General features: G+C 42.9%; 1 protein-coding gene across 1 annotated transcript in view; it reads left to right on the forward strand.

The window, feature by feature from the left end:
* The window catches only part of ccser1 (coiled-coil serine-rich protein 1), a 1,034,597-nt gene that overhangs the window by 130,962 nt on the left and 880,021 nt on the right, over nt 1-23,614 (forward strand). The window contains exon 2 of the mRNA XM_067994468.1: nt 18,762-20,100. Coding sequence (XP_067850569.1) covers nt 18,813-20,100 — 1,288 coding nt within the window. The 5' untranslated portion in view covers nt 18,762-18,812. The remainder of the gene's footprint in view (nt 1-18,761; nt 20,101-23,614) is intronic.

Raw genomic sequence — 23,614 nt, forward strand, 5'->3', positions numbered from 1 at the left:
GGGAGGGGGAAGGAGAAGGAGATCTTTTGTTGCGAGAAAGACTTGCTCATACATAAATATAAACTATAGCATAAACGAACTTTGAACTGTGGAGTATATTGAATATGTGGCGTTCTTAAATTAAGTGGCGCTGAAAGTTGATTGCGTTTCTCAGGAAATTCTTATCCACTGTTTCGGACCCTCATCCAACTGTACCATGTTCAAATTGCTAGTTTGAGGAGGAAATTCCATATTTCTTGTTTTATAATCATTGAGTTTGAATGTCATTATCAATTGGTCTGTGGGTGAGATGCTGAAATATCTGACGATGGCTTGTGCTTCTTGTCAGACTCGTCGACACCTCCTGCACAAGACAGCAGATTTCATTCCAGTGGCTTGGTATGAATTTTTGAACTGTGAAACTGGAACAGTTCCCTCCAACTAATCTATTTGCCTAGTAATAGACTCACGAGGACTTGAAATAGCAGATTGAAATTTCCTGAAGTCAATTTTCAACAAGGCGGAAGCCTAGAAGAGCTCACACGTATGTGTATATGCCTGCATTAATGTGTTGCGTGTCTCTCTTTTGTGTCTGCCTTTTGATTGTAAATGATCAATTCACTCTTGAAACAGCAGCAAAACTGCCATTAGCTGCCACCTCTGGGTGTCGTCAATAATCTGTTTGCTGTGGTTGCTTGCACACTATTATTGCAATTGTTTTGTTTTGGAGTACGATATTTTTCACGCTTATGTTCTGGCATTTATTTACCACACATGTAACAAAGATTTGATCAATCTGCTTATACGCTGGCAATAATAGGCACGTGAATGTCAAGAGATTTTTACAGAACCAGATTTCGGTGCTGGTGGGGGAGAGGAAGAGGGAAAACGACTAGGACATTTGTCTCTAGCCCTGTGTCCAGAAGTGGCAAGATTGAGATGGAAGGAACGATGATTTTAATTCCCATTGTGGAGAGCAGCAACGAGAAAGCTCCGTCTATGATGTGCTTTGCTCTGTATTTCTCTTGCTGAGGTTGGGGAGGGGGGTTGCAGAGGAGACACAGAAATCAATCTGTTTATACATTGGCTCAGGACTGCCTTGAGCAGGCACAGATAGAATTGATCATGTGTCAGCGAGCAAGGATTGGGCTCAGCTGAGGACTGAGGGAAGGGGAGCATGTGAGAGAAAGAAGAGAGGAGCAGGAGTGGATGAAAAGGACCGTGTGCCAGCAAGCCATCGGAACCGTGAGGGAACAAAGAGAGAGAAGTGAGTGAACCAGGAGAGAACTGGTGAATAATCACAGCTGTCTGTACTGAGACCAACAGGTGTCAATCATTTTCGTTTGGTGGACATTGAGTTCTCATCAGCTTATTTTTCTTATTTCAAAGGGGAGGAACTTTGTGATGCTTCTGTTTTTGGAATGTGTGTGGAAGAGATGGAAGATTGACTGAGAACCTCATGGCTGGATATGGGATCTTTTGGTGCTCTAGAATGTTGTGGAGATGTGCGCAAAGTAGTGATCTGTTCAGGAGATCGCTGGATTAATATTTACAGAAAAGAAAGTACAATAAGACTCCTCACCCAGAAGTATTGGTGCAGTATAATCTACTTGTAGTGTTCAGTCATATATCATGTTCAGTTTTTACATACAAAGCCTTATGCAATCGAATGTTATATTTTCATACCCGCTCAGTTTATTGATCTGCTGGGAGATTTATACTGTACGGATTGGACCTTGTGTGAACACGCATGTCACCAAGTCCTAGATAGCGCATAAGAAATCCTGGGTGAATGTTCACTTCATGAAGTGCTGTACTAAATTTGTTCATAAACTTGACTTGTTATCTGTGCTGTTTGATGAATTCAAGCTGCACTTAATGACTGTCATTGTAAGATCTAATGTTGAGCATCAATCCTAAGGAAAGTCCATCAAGAACCTCCTTGTTTTAACTGTATGAATAGATTAAGTGTCTTTGATGTATTCATAAGATTATTTGTTTCTAATGTACACTGACCATTACTGGATTTAATTTGGTTCAGCTAAGCTACATCATTGGACACGCGATAGAGATTCTACAGTTGTTATTCGATTGCCTTCAGGTGTCAGAATCATATAGCACAGAAGGAGGCCATTTGGCCCATCGTGCCTGTGCCGGCTCTTTGAAAAGAGCTATCCAATTAGCCCCGCTTTCCAGATCTTTCCCAATAGCCCTGCAATTTTTTCCTTTTCAAGTATATATCCAATGCCCTTTTGAAATTTACTATTGAATCTGCTTCCACCACCCTTTCAGGCAGCGCGTTCCAGATCATAACAACTTGTGTAAAAAAAAAAAAATTCTCCTCTGCTTTTGCCAATAGCCTTAATTCTGTGTCCTCCGGTTACTGACCCTCCTGCCAGTGGAAACCTCTCATTACTCGATCAAAACCCCTCATAATTTTGAACACCTCTATTAAATCTCCCCTCAGCCATCTCTGCAAGCTGCCAGATGGTATGCAGCTATATCCTGTGCTTTTCGTATCCTTCAGCAGGTGAAACTGCTCAAAAGCCTGTTGTTGCTCTCCGCCTCCATACCCTCATGCGGAGAGGGAGACAGAAGGGGATTCACATCACTGTGCGTGATCAGGGGAGACCTGACCTTGGGTTACAGAGCTCATTCAGATATAGTGCCCGTTTCTCAACTGGAATTCTTATCCAGACTATCCTGTATCAGGTTAATACAGTGACCCTGTGCACACAGCCGCCCTGACAGGAAATGCAGGTCACTGACCTCAATTCTCTGATCTGCGTTTCTTGTGGACGCAGCTGCCCACTGGGTGTGTGGGAGCACGGAATTCCCACTTGTATGGAAGGCAGATATTGAATAACATTTTTAAAAAGTCAATTTCTGAGTAGAACGATTACAGATGAATGAAGTCCAAAATTATCAAAGTAACCGAATTGTGGACTGTGGCTGTTAAGCCCACCCTATTACAGTCCCCTGTATTTGTAAATAAATGTTGCCCTCATCTGCTGTCGATCAGGACCGCATCTCCTTCCTAGGTTGTTGACGTCCTGGAGCATCTTATGTTGTTTGCTTATCCTCTCAGTGCAACAAACTGGCTGCCTGATTGAGATTTCAGCTTTGACGTGCACCAGCTACCCTACCAATCTCCATTTTTCCATTTCCCATCCTGTGGCATCTCTGACTGAGGTTGCTAATTAGCATCTAATTAGGGTTAGTTTTATGCTATGGGCTTAGGTCCATTGAGAAATGAGACTGCGACTGCTCAAACACACTTCACATGGGACCATTGCAGGCAGTGGAGGCTTTCGTTCCATTAATATGGGGTGAATTTTGTCAACCTCTGCATCCTATTTGATCCCAGGAGCTGAATTTCCAACCCAATATCCTCTCCATCACAAAGATTGCTTACTTCTACCTCTGTCCCTGCTTCAGCCCATCTGCTGAAACCCTCATCCATGCTTTTGTCACCTCCAGACACGACTGTTCCTGTCAAAAGCGAAATATTGCAGATGCTGGAAATCTGAAATAAAAACAGAAAATGTTGGAAATACTCAGCAAGCCAGGCAGCATCTGTAGAGAAAGAAGCAGAGTTAATGTTTCAGGACGATGACCTTTCGTCAGAACTGGAAGGAGTAGAAGATTTAACAGTTTTTAAGCAAGTACAGAGCCAGAGGGAGGGGAGAAGAGGAAAGAACAAAAGGGAAGACCTCTGATAGGGTGGAGGGCAGGAGTGATTAAATGACAAAAGGGATGATGGTGCAAGGCAAGGAGGGTGGTAACGGGACAAGTAAAGAAACAAAAGATCGGTCTGGAGTAGCTGTAAATGGCAACAGCAGAACCATTCCCAGCAACTGCTGTCCAAAAAAATGGGAGCAGTGGTTATGATCTGAATTTATTGAAATCAATGTTGAGTCCGGAAGGTTGTAAAGTGCCTAATTGAAAGATGACTATTCCAATGCTCTCCTGGCCAGCCTCCCATCCAGCATCCTCCTTAAGCTTGAGCTCATCCAAAACTCTGCATATCCATATCCTAACTCGCATCAAGCTCGTCTACCCTTCACCCCTGTGCTCACTGACCTAGATTGGCTCCCGGTCCATCAACACCTCCATTTTAAAATTCTCATCCTCGTGTTCAAATCCCTTCATGGTCTCGACCCTTCCTATCTCTGCAACCTTCTCCAGGCCTACAACCCTCCGAGATCTCTATGTTCCTCCAATTCCGACCAGTTGTGCATCCGCCACTCCTTTCGCCCCACCGTTGGCGGCCGTGCCTTCAGCCGCCTAGGCCCCACACTCTGGAATTCCCTCTCTAAACCTCTCCACCTCTCCACCTCTCTCCACCTTAAACACCCTCCTTAATACCTACCTCTTTGACTAAGCTTTTAATCACCCGTCTAGTATCTCCGTTTTTGACTCGGTGTCAATTTTTTATCTGATTAGGCTCCTGTGAAGTGCCTTTGGACGTTTTTCTTTATTCAAGGCACAATATAAATGCAAGTTGCAGTTGGATTTGAAGTCAGGTCCCAGAGATGAGAGGCCTGTATCCGACCCACTGCAAAATACAACCGGTGATTGTTTTGTCAGTTTACATTAAACTATTTAAATTGTAGTTAATCATATTTAACTTCGGATATAAAAGATGTTGCATAAAGCATTAGTTTGGAAAAAGAGCCACAAAATCAATTTCCTGTTTGGATAAAGTTTAAAATATACACTACTGGTCGATTCATGCTGCTGAAAAAAACTTGTTCACTGCTGAAAGTTGCAGTCAGGACAGAAACAGTGCAGCATCTGAGTGAGTGATCCCAGCGTTTCTCAACTGGGGCAATCACACTTCACAAGCTTAACGCGGTGTGCGAATCGGGTATTGAGGACTGAACTAACTCCGAAAGGAAGAAGTGCAAGACCGCCTCCTCCAGGGAGTCTTACTCCGCTTTCCCTCCCAGTTTCAGGTCACGTTCTGACGCTGGGTTCAGGCTGCATTTGCACTCTAACTGCAGTGTGGTTGTGAAGCTTCACGACAATGAAAGAAAGAAAGAACTTGCATTTATATAGCACCTTCAAGGACCTCAGGACGTCCTAATACGCTTTACAGCCAATGAAGTACTCTTTGAAGCGTAGTCACTGTTGTAATGTAGGAAACGTGGCAGCCAATTTGCGCACAGCAAGATCCCGAAAACAGCAGAGAGATAATAACCAGATGATTTGTTTTGGTGATCTTGCTACACTTGTCGTGTGAATGCAGTGGATGAAGAGGTTCAGCTAGTTTAAACTGCTTTTAATCTATACGTTCTGTGATTTGTAAGTGCATAAGCAGAGACTGGAGCACTGGGATGATTGTGTTGCTTCTCCTTTTGGTTCTAATTTGCTTTCTTGAAGTAGAAAATGACCACTGGGCCAGAAACCACACAGAGCGGCGAGGCAATGCTCACTGCAGCTCCTGTGAATTTAATTAACTGGCTCTGTGGTGTCCAATTGTTTGAATTTGAACTTTAAACAAAATGTGCGCTATTAACCCAGCCTCTGCGCAGCGTGAGTTACTGCGCAATTGGAAACGTCTGAGAGGAGAAGACACGCCCACAAAATCAGGCTGCATTTCTCAAGTCGGCAAGCAGACTTCATTCATTTAAAGCTAATATTCTGGATGTCATTGTAAATTAAAATTTTAATTTTTTTTAATAAAAATCCAAAGAAATAATTGAATTAAAAAGACAGAAGGGAAAAATTAAAAAAAAAATTTTTTTTTTTAAATTTAAAAAAAATTTTTTTTTTTTTAAATGACTAAAAACTATTAAAATAAGGAGTAATATGAGACTTCACATTTTTAAAAGTTAATTTTTAGTTGTTCAGTCACTAAGACTAACTTTTAAAGCTTACTTTAGACCTGGTATTTTTAAGCATACCTGTTTGTTAGGGTTACGTTCCAGTTTCTAAGTTACTTTCCAGCTGAGCAGACAAGCAAGTTGGCACTTTTTCAATGATTTCTCTGATTGCAGCGTGCGATGGCCCTTTAATACGAAGCTGTCACATTGCCAACGATCCACTCGGAGCAAGTTCACGATTTCCGGGTTTCACTGCACATGTGCGAACGCCGGAACTTGCTCCTTCAATTCACACACTAAAAACTCAGAGCTCTGATGAGCTCCTCCGTCACTCCTGGAGCGAACTCTGGCCCATAGTATTTTTTTGCCTCCTGATTTGTCCTATTTCCATAGCAACAGGAGTAGGCCATTCCGTTCCTCAAGCCTGCTCCGCCAATCAATTAGATCATGGCTGATCTGTATCTTAACTCCATCTGCCCGTCTTGGTTCCCTAACCCTTAATACCCTTACCTAACAAAATTCTACCAATCTAAATTTTCAATTGACCCCCAGCCTCAACAGCGTTTTGGGGGAAAAGAGGTCCAGATTTCCACTACCCTTTGCGTGAAGAAGTGCTTCCTGACATCACCCCTAGCTCTAAATTTAAGGTTCTGCCTTTCCTTTACTCCTCTTTTAAGATCAATTGCTGATATCAGGGTGTGAATGTGAACAGCGAAGGCTGTTTGATATGTGGAGAGTGGCCTGGGATCTTTTCCTCATGCCCACCTGAGAGGGTTTTACGCCTCATCCGAAAGCTGGCACCAATATCTGTATACTCTTGTTTTTTTTTTGTGAGTTGACTGTCATAATTTTGGCTTTATCACCACCTCACATAATGTTGTTAAAAATAATTCAAAGCAATGGCTGCTTTTAAATTTGAAAAGTCTTCTTACCTTTGAAATGCAGACGGACTCTACGCTGATTGAGCCACCAGGTATAAGTTTGAGCAATACACTGGCAAGTGACAGGCAAAATTTCATAGAATCATATAATCTTACAGCACAGAAGGAGGCCATTCAGCCCATCGTGCTTGTGCCGGCTCTCTGAAAGAGCTATCCAATAGTCCCATTCCCCTAATCTTTCCCTGTAGCCCTGCAAATTTTTCCTTTTTAAATATTTATCCAATCTCCTTTTGAAAGTTACTGTTGAATCTGCCTCCACCGCCCTTTCAGGCAATAGGGAATTTTAAGTGTAAATTTATGTATATTTCATTTTTTTTTAAAGCTCGAATTGAACAAATAACGTCCTGTAATCTTTATTTCAGGAGCAAGAACCAATCGCCAATGTAGGAATTATCTCGTTACTGGCAACAAAATGAAAAAAAAAAGTATTTCCTGTTTCACTTGTGCACAGAAACGTGAAATGACACTTAAACAGGCGTCTGGAGCATGCACTGTTCCAGAACTAATTTAAAGATGCGCTTTTGGTGACACTGGGAGCTGTGCACGCAGAATAAATAGAGCATCTCAACAGTGATGAGTTTGAGGTATTATTTCACTCATGCAGAAGACGCTTCCCTATTGTACCTTTAGGACTCCAGGGTTGAGAGCCTCTCGTGCTTCGAGCTCCCGTCACCAGTGAAATGGATTTGATTTGAGTTCATTGCTTCTTTAGGTACCTTTTGTGAATTGGCAATGCATTTAAGGGGAAGCTTGATAAGTATATGAGGGAGAATGGAATAGAAGGATATGCAGATAGGGTTAGATGAAGTAGGGAGGGAAGAGCATAAACACTGGCATGGACCAGTTAGGCCGAATTGCCCATTTCTGTGCTGTAAGTTCTATGTAATTCCTGGTGACACTGTCATCAGAGCTTGAGAGGACATCTGATGCAAATTTAAACCAGCTTGTGAAGTCCCCAAGCAAGAGGGCATTTCCTCATCGCAGATTGCGACGCACTCGTTTGGCTTTCAGTCTCCCCGTGTGAATATCTGCGGACGCGCTGGGTTCCGGCTTCGAGATAAAATCATGCCCTTAATGGCAAAGGGGCAGAGGGCCGTAACAAGTGACTTTTTTTTTTGAATTATCCGTAGATTTTTAATCTTTTGTTGCCACCACTCCCATACCTGGGCCCGTCGCCTCTGGCTGGGGATCAGAGACGGCAGCTTCTCGCACATGAACTGCCAGGATGACAGATTTCAACAGGATAGTGGTAGGAGAAATTACCATTGCTAGAGGTTGTGAGCAGAGTACCTGTCTGAATCCCTCATGCACTAAAGGAACGTGCTTTCCTGCTTACTGCTGCGCTTTTAAAAAATCTTTTGTATCCTTTAAAGCCGAACCTGCCTCTGAAGCCTGGCGATTTACTTAGTGCATACCCCCCCTTTTATATGGTCCGTAATAAGGCAGCCGGTCCGGTTATATGCAGCTTTATGTCTGTCTTAAATCTTGTGTATATTAACAAATTTTAAATTCTTTATATGTATTGGGCCCCTTGATCTTACAATGGCTAAAGTGATAGTGGGTTGGATCCTGACAACTTAAAATTTATGAAAATACAGACCATATGGAGCAGTGATTTGACTGAAGCATGGCTTTGTTTGACCATTTCTGTATCTTTTGTACCCTTGCATTACAAAGACAGGGCACTTCAAAACACCCACCTTTCAGAAATAAAAATATAACAGCAATTTCACAATGCTGGCACATCAGTATTGCAGATATTGGAGTCAGTTGCAAAGGAATTTTTAGTCTTGATGTCGTCTGAAATAGTCTAGCAGGCTCCACCTAATGAGAAAAGTATCTCAGCGGCAGGGATTAATATTTATAGGAAGATCAGAATCTACAGCTGTATCCACAAGGCAGTCCCAAGTCTATCAGTGTTCTAAAATTAGGACTCCACTCTGAAAGGAATTTTCAGCTTGTCTTCAGCATTGAAAATACAACACTGCGTGAGTCCTGCTAACTTCATAATGCGGGATTCGAATTTTCAGGAGTTGCCTTGTGGGATGCTGCTATTGCAGAGTTCAATTGAGAATTTGTTTTATTGACTACAGCCGTAGGAATTCTTTTACTGGTGGATTTTTGCCTCAAAGTGTATCTCTAAAATATAGCCCCAGAGTTTTCTTCGGGCTTTCCCAGGGTCATCAGTCATTGAGCTCAGCGTGGCAACATTATGGGTATCTACGCAGCACTAAAAAGAAATAATGGCATTGATTAATATCGCAGCTTAATATTAAACCTGTTGGTTAGGTGATTACACTTCGAAATTCCGGACAAAATTATGAATGTTTCCACGTGTACTGGGGATTTAGGGGGTAATTCTAACCCCCAAGAACGGATGGGTGGGCAGTAAAAATAGTTAACCCCAGCGCGTTTGGATGCGGGCGCACAACAGAAACTCGAAAGCCCCGTCCCCGCTTAAAGCCGCCGGGCCACTACTTAAAGGGGCAATGTACCTCATTGATGCTGGACACCCCCCCCCCACCCCTCCCCCGATCTTCTCCAAGGCCCACCCGATGTCGTCCACGTCCCCTGACTGACCCCACAAGTCCGATTTCTTCCAGGCCCACCATCTCTCCCTCCCTCCCGGATTCGCAGCTCCTTTCCCTTTCAACAGGCAGCCAGCCTGTCAATCTGGATGTCTGGCGCGAGGGGAATCCAGAAGCACAAACACTTACCTTCAGTTGAGTTGCGATCGCAGATTGCGACGCATTCTTTTTCGGCTTCCGGGTTCCCCACGTGAACGTCTGCGGACGCACTGGGTTCCCGGCTTCGAGATAAAGTCATGCCCTTAATGTCTGATGCCCTTGAATTAAGTGGACATTTTGTCCATGAGTATGTTTATTGCCATTGTATCATACTTTTACAAAAATGAAACCTTTTTGTTTAAGGTTTAGCATGGTATTGGCTTCTTTAATTCTGTCATGGTGTCTAAACAGTTAAAAACGAGCTTCACTCACAAAAAGAACGTTCCAGCTCAGTTTGGTACAATTGCTGAATCAGTGGTTGTCAGGCAGAGGAACCAAGGTATTCAATTCAAATAAAATATCTTGTGTGATTTGTTCAAGTATATTTTTGATTGTCTGCTCGTTTTGAATTTAATACAGATATTTAAATTCACTGGATCCTGATGACTATTCTTGAAGGTATTTATTATCCTGTTTCTTTTAAAATCAGGGAGTCTATCTGGAGCCTTTAGAAAGAACTAATCGGGCCAGATTGCTTCCAGAGATGATGAGAAAAGAAAAATGCTATGCAAGAAAATTACTTAGATCAGTTTAGCACAGCGGTTTAATATTTTCCACTACTCTTAGGATCTAGCTAAACATAGCTACTGTAAAATTACATGTTGTGTTACTGCCAGTACTTACTTGTACTTTTACAGTTTAATCATTTATTTTGGCAGTTAAAGCCTCGGTCAAAGTCGCTTTGTTCCGCCAACTTCCGGACACTCTGAAATCATGCGACTAAAACCAGTAGCTGAAAAAAAAAAATGAAGGTTCTCGTTCTCACATAAGAACGTAAGAAATAGGAGCAGGAGTAGGCCATCCCACCCTTCGAGCCTGCTCCGCCATTCGGTAAGATCATGGCTGATCTTCGACCTCAACTCCACTTTCCCGCCCGAGCCCCTTATCACCTTGATTCCCTGAGTGTCCAAAAATCTGTCGATCTCGGTCTTGAATATACTCAACGACTGAGCATCCACAGCTCTCAGGGGTAGAGAATTCCAAAGATTGACAACCCTCTGAGTGAAGAAATTTTTCCTCATCTCGGTCCTAAATGGCAGACCTCTTAACTTGAGATTATGACCTCTAGTTCTAGACTCTCCAGCCAGGGGAAACAGCCTCTCGGCATCTACCCTGTCAAACCCTGTAAGAATTTTATACATTTCAATGTGATCACCTCTGATTCTTCTAAACTCTAGAGAGTATGGGCCCATTCTACTCCATCTCTCACAGGACAGCCCTCTCATACCGGGCAAGCTATGGATTGAGGCCAGATATCCTGGCAGGTGAAAATGCACTCTTTTGAGATACAGGGAGCTAGGGTTCACCTATTTCAGTTTTTTTTTAAAGTGGGTGTATCCCAGTAGTGTAATACATACCTTTGAAATGTTGAGGAGAATGATGCCTTTGATGGAGAGACTGGCCATTTTTAAATTGTTACCATCAGTGCGAGTTGCACTTGATTTAGTGCCATCACCATGTTGAAGTATTCATCAACCGGGTTTGAAGAGATGGTGACGGACACGATGGGCTGAATGGCCTCCTTCTGTGCCGTAAATTTTCTATGATTCTATGACCCATGCCGTGATTGAGTTAAGCGTCGTGGGCAAACATCAGTACTGTCCTGGAGAACCGAGGATAGGCAGATTGAGGTGACAGGTCAAGTCCTACAAGTGGCCCCCTCGCTCCAGTTCCCCAATACAATGTGCAACTAGTATTTAATCACAAGCTGTTTAATGCACTGCCAGACCTGTCGTATTTGAGGATTTTGATTTTTAAATTGAGCTTGTTTAACTCTTTCGCTTTCCTGGACTGAATGTATAATGTGGAGCAGTATCATGTTACTCTGGGACTAGATTTACTGTTGTATTATGATATAAAGTATACACTTAATGTTCTATGTACTGACATTAATGTTTAGTGGTGAAATTAACCCGTTTACATCAATAGAACAACAACAACTTGCATTTATATAGCGCCTTTAATGTTGCAAAACATTCCAAGGCGCTTCACAGAAGCGATTATCAGACAATATTTGACACCGAGCCATATAAGGCGATATTAGGACAGGTGACTAAAAGCTTGGTCAAAGAGATTGGTTTTAAGGTTTCTTAAAGGAGGAGAGAGAGACGGAGAGGTTTAGGGAGGGAATTCCAGAGTTTAGGTCCAAGGCAGCTGAAGGCACGGCCGCCAGTAGAGGAGCGATTAAAATCGGGGATGTGTAAGAGGCCAGAATTGGAGGAGTGAAGAGATCTCGGGGGGTTGTAGGGCTGGGTGAGGTTCCAGAGATAGGGACGAGCGAGGCCATGGAGGGATTTGAAAGCAAGGATGAGAATTTTAAAATCGAGGCGTTGCAGGACCGGGAGTCAATGTAGGTCAGCGAGCACAGGGGTGATGGATGAATGGGACTTAGTGCGAGTTAGAATATGGGCAGCAGAGTTTTGGTTGAGCTCAAATTTATGGAGGGTGGAAGATGGGAGGCCAGTCAGGAGAGCATTTGAATAGTCAAGACTGGAGGTAACAAAGGCATGGGTCAGGCTTTCAACAGCAGATGAGCTGAGTTGGGCAGAGATGAGTGATGTTACGGAGGTGGAAGTAGGCATTCTTGGTGATGGAGTGGATATGTGATCAGAAGCTCATCTCGGGGTCACATAGGACGCCAAGGTTGTGAACGGTCTGGTTCAGCCTCAGACAGTGTCCAGGGAGAGGGGTGGATTCGGTGGGTAGGGAGTTTGTGGCAGGGACTGAAGACAATGGCTTTGGTCTTCCCAATATTTAACTGGAGGAAATTTCTTCTATCCAGTACTGGATGTCGGACAAGCAGCCAGACAATTCAGAGGCCAGCGGAGGGGTCGAGAGAGGTGGTGGTGAGGTAAAGCTGGGTGTCGTCAGCATACACGTGGAACCTGATGCTTTTGTTTTTGGATGTCGCTGAGGGGCAGCATGTAGATGAGAAATAGGACAATAATTATCATTTTTATTTGCACCTATGTTCATTTGACCTAGTAAAAGTTATGAAAGAATTTATCCAGCGTCTTTCATGACCTCAGGACGTCCCAAAGCGCTTTACAGCCGATGAAGTACTTTTTGAAGTGTCGTCACTGTGGTAATGTAGGGAAAATGCATTAATTTTAAGTTATCATCAATTCACTGAAAAGTTGTGCTCTGTCTGTGACTGAGTCTGTCTGAGTGCAGGGTATTGTGTAATACAAGAGTAAGAATATACTGTACAGTGTTTATGTCACTGCTGTGACACTCACACAATGCTGGACCAATAAACAATAAAATATTGTCTGATGCACTCTGCTGGCATTATTTTGCACTGCAGGCTCATTTTACTTTTTTGCTTTGAGATGCCAGTTCTCCGATCTGTTTTGAAATTTTAAAATATTACGATGCGTCTAAACATATTCCCAGCATGACTTCTTGAATCATAAGTAGCTTTGTATCTATTGCCGTCAGGTGAAAAGTGCGAAGTAACGGAAGGATTCACAGGTCGGATTAACAGTCTGACCGGCTGCAACTTGAACGCTCCCTCCATGGCTGTAACCGTCGTTTCACCAGCCCTTAGGATGGTTAGTCCTATACGGTGGGAGCTGAGCTCCAATAATATTGGGTGTTTTTAACCATCCCAAGTTCGACTGGAATAAAAGTAATCCATGTCGTTGAACTGGAGAACGCTTTTTAGGCAGCATCCAAACTGCTTCCTGTCTCCAGTCCAACAAGGAAGGAGGGATTGCTTCATGCAGTTCTCGAACCAAAAGAAGTGGGGCCAAAAAACTAATGAGAGTAGGAGTTCAATGAGGAAGTAGTGGCCACAACAAAGTTAGGTTCAAGGTAAGAAAAGGAAAGGATAATGAAGAATCGAAGAGAAAGGTGCTGGACTGGAAAAAGGGCAAAGATTAGCCAGATAAGAAGAGGTCTGGCCCAAACAACCCAAACGTTAGCAAATAGGTCGACAGATCAGCAGTGGGAAATCTTCAAATATCAGATGGGGTAGAATACAGAATAAACGTATTCCTGTAAGGTGCAAAGGGGCTGCATCAAAGAATGAAGTTCCGTGGATGAATACATTTGAAACTGAACTGAACCTTAAAAGGGAACAAAATGGTAAAAGTAGATCGAACAATACTAAGGGTAATAAGGGGTACAGAAAATGTAGGGGAAGGGGGATTAGAAGGGGCAAAAGGGAATTTGGAAAAAGGCAAGCAGATAATATGAAAGGAAATATTAAAAGTAAGGAATAGTTAAAGAGTGAATATCACCACTCGGATTACGGAGGGAATCTAATTGCGGAGGTTTGGTGGCTATATTTTAAATAGATATTTTCCTTCAGTTTTTGCAAATGATGGTACAAGTAACAACATACTAATGGCATGCACGAGCTCTAATTCTACGATCCTAGGCTGCTGCGAGAAGTTAGAGAGGAGATAGCAGAAGCTCTGGCCACAATTTTTCAGTCCTGCTTAGATAGGCAAAATTGTGCAATCGGCGTGGAGAGCCGCCTCTTTATTCAAGAAGGGAGAAAGGGATAAATCGGGTAACTATAGTCTGGCTTGTTGAAAATATTCAGGCATTTGGTGGGAGGAGGTGTAAGAACATTGATTTGGTTGGCAGGAAGCAAAATGTTTGGTTAAATGGGTGTGACTCAGATTGGGGAAGGGTTGAAAGTGCTGTACCCCAGGGATCAGTGCTGGGCCCACTTTTCTTCTTGCTATAGATAGATGATTTGGACTTGGGTATAGGGTGCACCATCACCAGGATGTCATGATGGGAAACTATAGTTCTGAGGAGAGACTTAAGATACAGGGACTCTTTGTACTAGAGGAGATTTAATCGAGGTTGTCAAATTCTGAAGAATTTTGATATAGTGAATGGGAAGAGACTATTCCTCTGGTTGGGTTGGCAGCGATGAGAGGTCATCAATTTAAAATAGTCACTGAGAAAGTAAGGAGAGAGGTTGGGAGAATTTTTTTTATTCAGAGGGTTGTTGGAGTAAGGAATGCTTTGCACTGTGAGTGCTTAAGGCAGAGACCATTGCATCTTTTAAGGAAAATTGGATAAATATTTGAAGCAAAAGACGATAAAGGGCTATGGAGGAGATAGTGGGGAAGTGCGATTAGTTTTAGATCGCACTAGCAAAGAGCCAGCACAGATTTAATGGGCTGAGTGACTACTTCCTGTGCTGTAAACTAGCATGGTTCTATAAGTTTGGAGCTACTTTCAAATACTTCAAAATAATTCCAGATACCTTGAATTATTTTAATAACTAGCAAAATGAAGGGTTTGCTTAAAGCTTGTAAACTTGAAGTCACTGGATATTGGATGCTGAATTATTAAATCTGTGACCAAATATTGTTCTTCCAAGTAATAAGCTGGAATTAATTAAATTTTGTGATTGATTCTAAACCCTAGTTACAGCCCTTTAACATCTGGAAACTTCTGTAAAGGGGTCTTTGACCTGCTATGTAGAATATACAATAAAATTAGACAAAGGAAGAATCACAATCTTGTCTTTTTACACACTAGATACTTTAAAAGCCACTAACATTTTAACTACAAATAACAAATTCAGTGCTTAATCATATTATGTTCTATTCCAAAGTAAATAAATTAATTCCCATATAATTTAGCCAAAAGAAGTACTTATATATGTAGAATATAATATGTGACTTTAAAAAGTATGTTTTCGGGCGGTGAACGGCGCTGGCAAGGTTGCATTTATTGTCCATTGCTAGTTGTCTTGAGACGGGGTGGGGTGGTGGACTTTCCCCTTGAACTGCTGCAGTCCTTGTGGGTGTGGAGTTCCCACGATGGTTCTCAGTAGGGAATTCCAGGATATTGACCCAACGACGATAGAGGAATGGCGATATGTGTCTGAGTCAGGGTGGTGTGTGACTGGGTGGTGATGGTGTTCTCACGGCATTGCTGCTTTGCCCTTCTCAGTAGTAAGGGAGAGGAGTGGTGGTGAGTTATTGCAGTGTGCAATGTAGGTAGTACATACTACAGCCATAATACGCTGGTGATGGGGGTGGGGGAGGTGGTTGGATATTAAGCCTTGTGATGGGGGCATCAATCAAGTGAACTGCTCTGTCCTGGATGATGTGTAGGCCTGTCGATAAGTGATCTATGCTTCATCTTCCAGGCAAAACAACCTTTGTCACAATATTAGAGATTTTTTTCCACTGCTAGCTACATTTAGCGAAAAATTAGACACTAGTTTAAAGTGGGAACTACCACTTGTCTACTTTTCCACTAAAAGAAATTACTGGCAGAAAAATTCCCAAATCTTTGCATAGAATATCAAGCAATGGCTAGCAATTTCTCCCAACCGTAACAATAGGTTTGGGGAGTACAAACATTTAAAGTAAAAGTAAACATACTTATGAATGAACCATTAATATTATAACATATGAAGAGGTAGATTCTAGAAAGCCGCATTATTTATGTTGACGCCACTTTCAGTAGCTTTTAGAAGTGTAATGCGTCAGATTGGCTCAGTTGGTAGTAATCTCACTTCTGGGTCAGACGGTTGTGGGTTCACTGTAGTGTTGTTTCTTGGATGAGAAGTTAAACTGAGGCCTGGTTAGTTGATGATGATGAAGACCTCATTGAACTATTCAGAGAAGAATAGGGAGTTCTCCTGCTATCTTGGACACTATCCTCCTTCAACCAATACCAAAACTGGTCATTTCATCTCGTTGCTGTTTGTGGAACCTTACTGGTACAGAATGGCTTCTGTTTGCCTACATTCCAAAAGTGATTCACTGTGTGAAGCTCTTTTTGAGAGGTTTCAATGACATGATTTAAGTGTTAGGTAGAAATGTTATACATACCAATTCATGTATCTATACAAACTAAAATATTTAAGTGCATCAAGTTAGTATATAGCTTTAAGGTTGCTGGGCCTCATTATTTGGAGGGTACTATTGAATTTCATTTTTAATTGAAAGTTAAATTTAAGTTGCCTCCAAAAAGTTGGATCAGTTGAAAATATCAAAACTGAGATTGATAGATTTTTGTTAGGTAAGGGTATCAAGGGATGTGGAACCATGGTGGGTAAATGGAGTTGAGATACAGATCACCCATGATCTAATTGAACGGCAGCGCAGCATCGAAAGGTTCGATGGCCTACCCCTGTTCCTTTGTTCCTAAATGCTCATTCCTTAAACTCCAATGCTGAAACATTGCGAGGCTGCTCCATCCATTATATAAGTTAACAGCCATCCTGAGGCCACTCTGTCTGTGAGCCTCACAAAGTAGTTCTGGCAGTGTGATTGCACACTCTGAGCTCTTTGTCCCAAACTGTATGGTGGAGGGGGGGAGGGGGGGAGGGGTGGAGGGTGGAGTTTTGTGCACCTTCTAACTCTATCTTGCTTATAACTGGCTAAGGAATGGTGCGTGGCAGTGGGAAGCCACAACATATATGGAGGAAAGTAATTTTCGGAACAGAAATGTTATTTAATAGTAGCATATGGCCAAGTGTTACCATTGGATTGAAGATTATCCTTCAATTTGCACTTCTAGTGTCATGTCTTTATGCCCTATATGTATTTGGGCTGTAATACAGTCCCCGCCACATATAGTGGGCACATTGATGTTAACCTGATTTGCCCACTATATGCAGTTGCTGGTAAAACCAAAAGGGAGTACCCAACATATTTTTTAAAAACAGGAAGCCTCTCCTAATGTTTAGCAGTTGCATCGAGAATCTCATCACTGAGGTAATCGCACTTTAACCAGGTGCAAACAGCTGATTGAAACGGAATGTTGGCTTTTATTGCTAGGGGGATAGAATATAAAAACAGGGAGGTATTGCTGCAGTTATATAAGGTATTGGTGAGACCGCACCTGGAATACTGCATACAGATTTGGTGTCCATACTTAGGAAAAGACGTACTTGCTCTCGAGGCAGTACAAAGAAGGTTCACTCGGCTAATCCCGGGGATGAGGGGGCGGACATATGAGGAGAGGTTGAGTAGATTGGGACTCTACTCTTTGGAGTTCAGAAGAATGAGAGGCGATCTTATTGAAACATATAAGATTGTGAAGGGGCTTGATCGGGTGGATGCAGTAAGGATGTTCCCAAGGATGGGTGAAACTAGAACTAGAAGGCATAATCTTAGAATAAGGGGCTGCTCTTTCAAAACTGTAAACAATTTTACAACACCAAGTTATAGTCCAACAATTTTATTTGAAATTCACAAGCTTTCGGAGGCTTCCTCCTTCCTCAGGTGAATGTTGTGGACATTCACCTGAGGAAGGAGGAAGCCTCCGAAAGCTTGTGAATTTCAAATAAAATTGTTGGACTATAACTTGGTGTTGTAAAATTGTTTACAATTGTCAACCCCAGTCCATCACCGGCATCTCCACATCATGGCTTTCAAAACTGAGATGAGGAGAAACTTCTTCACTCAGAGGGTAGTAGGTTTGTAGAATTTGCTGCCCCAGGAAGCTGTGGAAGCTACATCATTAAATAAATTTAAAACAGAAATAGACAGTTTCCTAGAAGTAAAGGGAATTAGGGGTTACGGGGAGCGGGCAGGAAATTGGACATGAAGCTGAGTTCGGATTGGTCAAGGCCCTGTGGGTGGCGGAGCGGGCCCAGGGGCTGAGTGGCCGGGTCCTGCTCCTACTTCTTGTGTTCTTTAGATTTGAGGATAGGATCAGATCAGCCATGATCTTATTGAATGGCGGAGCAGGCTCGAGGGGCCGATTGGCCTACTCCTGCTCCTATTTCTTATGTTCTTATGAAACTCTGCTTGAAGACTCGACTTTGCCTGAAATCAGCAGAGCTTTTTAAATGGGATGGTACAGGGCAAGTACTTATTGAGCTGCCCGAAATAGCCAGGGCACTTAATACGTTATAAGCGATGCTTTTGTAATTGACTGCCATGGTGATGGCAAATGGTTCGCGCCATTTGCCCGATATAGACGGTCGCCTGTGTTAAGCGGGAATGGTGTAAGTGTGGCGACTGTACCAGCAAATCCCAGTATTATAAATTCTGCTACACAAGTCATGTCTTCATGCAGGTTTGGCTAGGTTGTAAACCAGTGGATGCAAAAATCATTGGTGAACCCTCTGGACCACATTTTATGGTAATTGGGATGCTGGACTTCAGATCTAATTGTACCTTAACATTATACTTGAAAAAACAGTTTACCTAATACTGACACAGGGCAGGTTTTGTTTCTTGAGTAGAAAAACGTTCTTGCCTTCCTAACTTTGTTTTTCTTCCATGACCCAGGTTGACAGTCCTACAGTTTGATACAGTCCGTTGGGTTGAGAGACTGTGCTGATGGGGGACACGGGAACTCGGCGCTCCACTCTGGTCTCCAGGCTGCCGATATTCAGACGAAGCACTTCAAAAAGACGCGATTCCCTTCCATCCTCGCCATCGTCTGCCACCAATGGGGTCCATACCTCCTCTCCGTCCAGCACCAATTCCAGCTCCAGCAGCGTGGGAAAGCGCAGGAGCATATTCCGTACCCCTTCCATTGGCTTCCACAGCAAAAAAGCTCACGAGCAGCGAATGGAGGGCCGCAACTCCAATTTAAATCTCTCCAACGGCGTTCAGTCCCTGGAAAGCTCAAGTCAAAAGGAGAACATTGAAGAGAGCGTCAGGACGAAAAGTAGGCACTCGTTTGGGTTAAGTGTTCCACGCGGCAAAAAGATCACCAGATCGGTGACGGAGGACTTTGAAAAGGGAAAGGACTTGTCCAGCAACAAAAACGTATTCATGAATTGCATCAGTTCGGGGAGGTCCAGCATCGACGAGGGGGATGATTCGGGTTTTCCAGATGACCACAGCAAGCGTTCCGCCAAGCACTCCAGCAGGAAGCTGCTTCCCAAATCCTTCTCCACGCACTACAAGCTCTCGAAACAGGTCGCACGGAGCCAGTCAATCGTCGTAGCAGACCAGCCCAAGATCTCGCCAGAGGCCAACAGGGCCGCCGAAAGGGGTCCTGTAATTGAAGAATGCCCAAAGTATTTGCAGGTTGAGAACACAGAAGGTTCGCTGCACTCGCCTCTACTTTCGAGCGACAACACCACGATACAAACCCCATCTGAATTTGTGCCAATATCAGCAGACTCGGTTTCAGAAGCTGATAAGGAATTTGTGGTCTATAACTCTACTGAAACTGTTCTGAACACTATTGAGCTAGACCCTGCTGTCACAACTACCTCTGTGAACTGTCTCAGCCTTGCTGCTAAAATCTTGACATATGCTGAATGCAATCTCCTGAAAGAGACTGCTCTGCTTTCTGACATGGAGATCCTTGAAACCCAATCTCACCATACTGAGCAGAAAGGGGATACACGACAAGCAACACCTCAAATGGAAGAAAGTCCACAGACACTTGACTGCGTGGAAACCAAGGAGACCTGTAAAGGTGACACCCAGCAAAGGCTGCCCAAACCCGTCACTGAGGATGGTTCTTCTGTTACACATGATCTGTCGTCAACCCACAATGGCCTGGAAGTGACATATATACCCACTGACAAGGCGTACAAGTTAGCCAGCACAAAATCTGTCCCTGTGATTAAACCTCAAGAGCAATGTCATGGAACATCTCAGTCAACAGGTATGAACAGTTCCCGGTCTGGCAATGCCTCAGTTTTAAAATTCTCATCCGTGTGTTCAAATCTCTCCATGGTCTTGTCCCTCCCTATCTCTGTAACCTCCTCCAGCCCTACAACCCTCCGAGATCTCTGCGCTCCTCCAATTCTGTGCTCTTGCACATCCCCGATTTTTCATTGCTTCATCATTGGCGGCCGTACCTTCAGCTGTCCAGCCCCTAAACTCTGGAACTCCCTCCTTAACCTCTAGCCTCTCACTCCTCCAAGACGCTCCTTAAAACCTACCTCTTTGACCAAGTTTTTGGTCACCTGTGCTAATATCTCCTTACTTGGCTCGGTGCCAAATTATGTTTGATAATCGCTCCTGTGAAGCGCCTTGGGATGTTTTACTATATTAAAGGTGCTATATAAATATAAGTTGTTGTCAAGGCTTCAGGCTTTAGTTTTGTTTTGTCTAACAGGAGCTGCATTGAAATTAGTCCAATTCTAACTTGTTAATTGTTTAATACGGGCTAGTAAAGGGATACAATGCCACTGTTTGGCTGAATAATTCAGCTTCAATATGAACTAAAGGGCATCCACGACAGTACGACGTAATGTTTTATTCTCAGTTTTGATAAACCAAAGTTTTCAGTGAATAATGGATACAATGAAGTAATTTGAAGGCAATCACTTAATCCAAGGTTGCTGAGATCACATCCTATACCACAGGAGGGAAGCTTTCGAGATTTCTAACCATCCATCATTTGAATCCAGAGATTAGATTGCAGCCTTGAAGTCTCCCCAGTATATCATTTAAATTTTATAATGCGTTACTGAGGGAATATTTCCATTCATAGCGAAGCCATGAATTGCGTGTGTAAAGAATGAGATTTTGTTGTGTAGCTGGTAGAGGATATTGCTCTCTGGGTATAGATTTTGTGGGCGTTTTGATTGAGTTTTGGTGCTGGCAGTGGTTTTCAGTGAAGGAGTTACAGATGCCTGTTCTGTATTGGATTCCCATTACCTACTTGCATTTACTGAGGGACGTGCAGACTAATATTTTATTTGTTGACGTTGGCAGAAAAATGTTGACTAATCTTGGAGTCAGAGACGAGTAGATGATATTCACCTGAAATCTTTAACAAACGTGGACCTGGATTTTGAGCTGACTGGCAAAAGGACAGTGCCCACCGCTCGTTCGATTTAAACTTGCCCACAAACTATCCACGGGCTTCTGGGCGCCGACTTGTCGCAATGGGGAGCTGAAAAAAGTGCAGTGTCCTCTCCCGGGCATCTGTGAGCTGTGTAAATGGGGCAAGGATCTCTCTGTCCCCTCAACCAAACAGATTGAGGCATCCTTAACAAGCCACACAGAGTGAGAACTAGGAAATGCATGCGACAGCAGTAAATTCAATGTAAAATCAGTTAGAGTAAGCGAAATAAAGAGAGGGTGAGAAATATTGAATTAAAAGACAGAGATAAAAGAGACAGAAAGAAAAAGTAAAACAAGATAAAAATTAAAACCATTTCTTAAATGCCCAAACACCAATTAAAATCAGAAGGAATGAGACTCCACATTTTTAAAAGTTAATTTTCAGTGCCAGAGAAGTTGTTTGTCTGTCATTTACCGCGCCGTTAAAAGTTAACTTTGACCGAAAAACCCAGCGTACCTTTTTCTGGAGAGATTAATTCGATTCCAGCTGGACAGGAGAGCAACTTTGCGCTGGTCCATTCATTCCAGCCGGCGAGATTTCCTTCCCGCGCTGCTTTCGGAGGAGCAGGGCCTTTGGTAGAGCAACTTCCAGATTGCTGTGTTTGACCGCGCATGTGCGCTCAACGGAAGTTGCTGTACCAGGTGCACAGAAATAACGTTGAGCCCTGTTAGCATCATTGTTATTTTAAGAGCAAATTCCAGGCTGTGATGTTCTTGCTGCAAATTCATTTGCACCTAATTCTATCTAAATTCTATGACCAATATATGTTGTATGGTTTAATCAGTTCATCATCTTTGTAGATATGAAAGTAGGTTTTTAGAGTTATTTGATTTGAATTATTGGTGAGCTGCATATGGCATTTTTGAAAGGTGGATTTAAATTACTTAATGGAAAATGTACTTAATTTTCCTGATATGTTTCTTGCGTGCTTTGGAATAATAACATTTACCAGCTGAAAGGGCATTTAAAGAAAAATGATTACTAGCTCATCTCCCCTGGCAGTGTCAATGGGGTGGGGGGGGGGATTTTAACTTTGAGCGATGAAGCTGAAATCTTGTTCTCCATGGAGCAGAGAAGGTTAAGGGGAGGTTTAATAGAGGTGGTCATAATTATGAAGGGTTTTGATAGAGTAGATAGGGAGAAACTCTTTCCATTAGCAGGAGGGTCGGTAACCAGAGGACACAGATTTAAGATAATTGGCAAAAGAACCAGAGGGGAGACGAGGAGAAATTTTTTTAAGCAGCGAGTTGTTATGATCTGGAACGCACTGCCTGAAACGGTGGTGGAAGCAGATTCAATAGTAACTTTCAAAAAAGTAATTGGATATATACTTAAAAAGGAAGCAATTGCAGGGCGAGGGGGAAAGAGCAGGGGAGTAGGACGAATTCGATAGCTCTTTCAAAGAGCCGGCACAGGCATGATGGGCTGAATGGCCGCCTCCTGTGCTGTATGATTCTATGGTGTATGGGCGATGTTAAATTAGCCAGCCATTATACACGACAGATTTTCCTTTCCATTGAAGTCATTGGAAGAGAAGTAACATACTTGTAGGCCTCCTCCAATGCTGTAGGTCAACTGACCATTAATGGTGATCAAGAGCATGATTCACTCTTATTTTGTCCCCCTAATTTCCCTACCTGGCATGTCTTGGGTTCTTAGCTTAGTGCCTTCCATTGACTACCTCATCAACTTATCAGATGGGGAGCTGCATAAAAGAACAATCATGCTTTTCATGGAATACCATGTTATGATAAACTAGGCTGCTGAAAAGATTTTTTTTTAAAAAATCGAATATCTGCCTTTTTGTGCAATAATACCACTGAAATTTCCATATTCATTTTAATGGATGGAAAATCATCTGGTGCATGCCCACAATTTCCCCACGATGAGTGCCACTCCCCCACTGCGAGTGCCAGATCATGAAATCGCCGCTATGGAGTGGACAGGGATATAAGAAATAGGAGCAGGAGTAGGCCATCCGGCCCCTCGAGCCTGCATCGCCATTCAACAAGATCATGGCTGATCTTCGACATCAATACCATTTTCCTGCACCATCCCCATATCCCTTGACGCCTTTAATATCTAGAAATCTATCGATCTTTGTTTTGAATATACTCAATGAGCCTTCACAGCCCTCTGGGATAGAGAATTCCAAAGATTCACCACCCTCTGAGTCAAGAAGTTTCTCCTCATCTCAGTCCTAAATGGCCTACCCTTTATCCTGAGACTGTGACCCCTGGTTCTAGACTCCCCAGCCAGGGGAAACATCCTCCCTGCATCTACCTTGTCGAGTCATGGAAGAATTTTGTACGTTTCGGAGCGG

Source organism: Heptranchias perlo, chromosome 1 (assembly GCF_035084215.1).
Source record: "Heptranchias perlo isolate sHepPer1 chromosome 1, sHepPer1.hap1, whole genome shotgun sequence".
Taxonomy (NCBI): Eukaryota; Metazoa; Chordata; class Chondrichthyes; order Hexanchiformes; family Hexanchidae; genus Heptranchias; species Heptranchias perlo.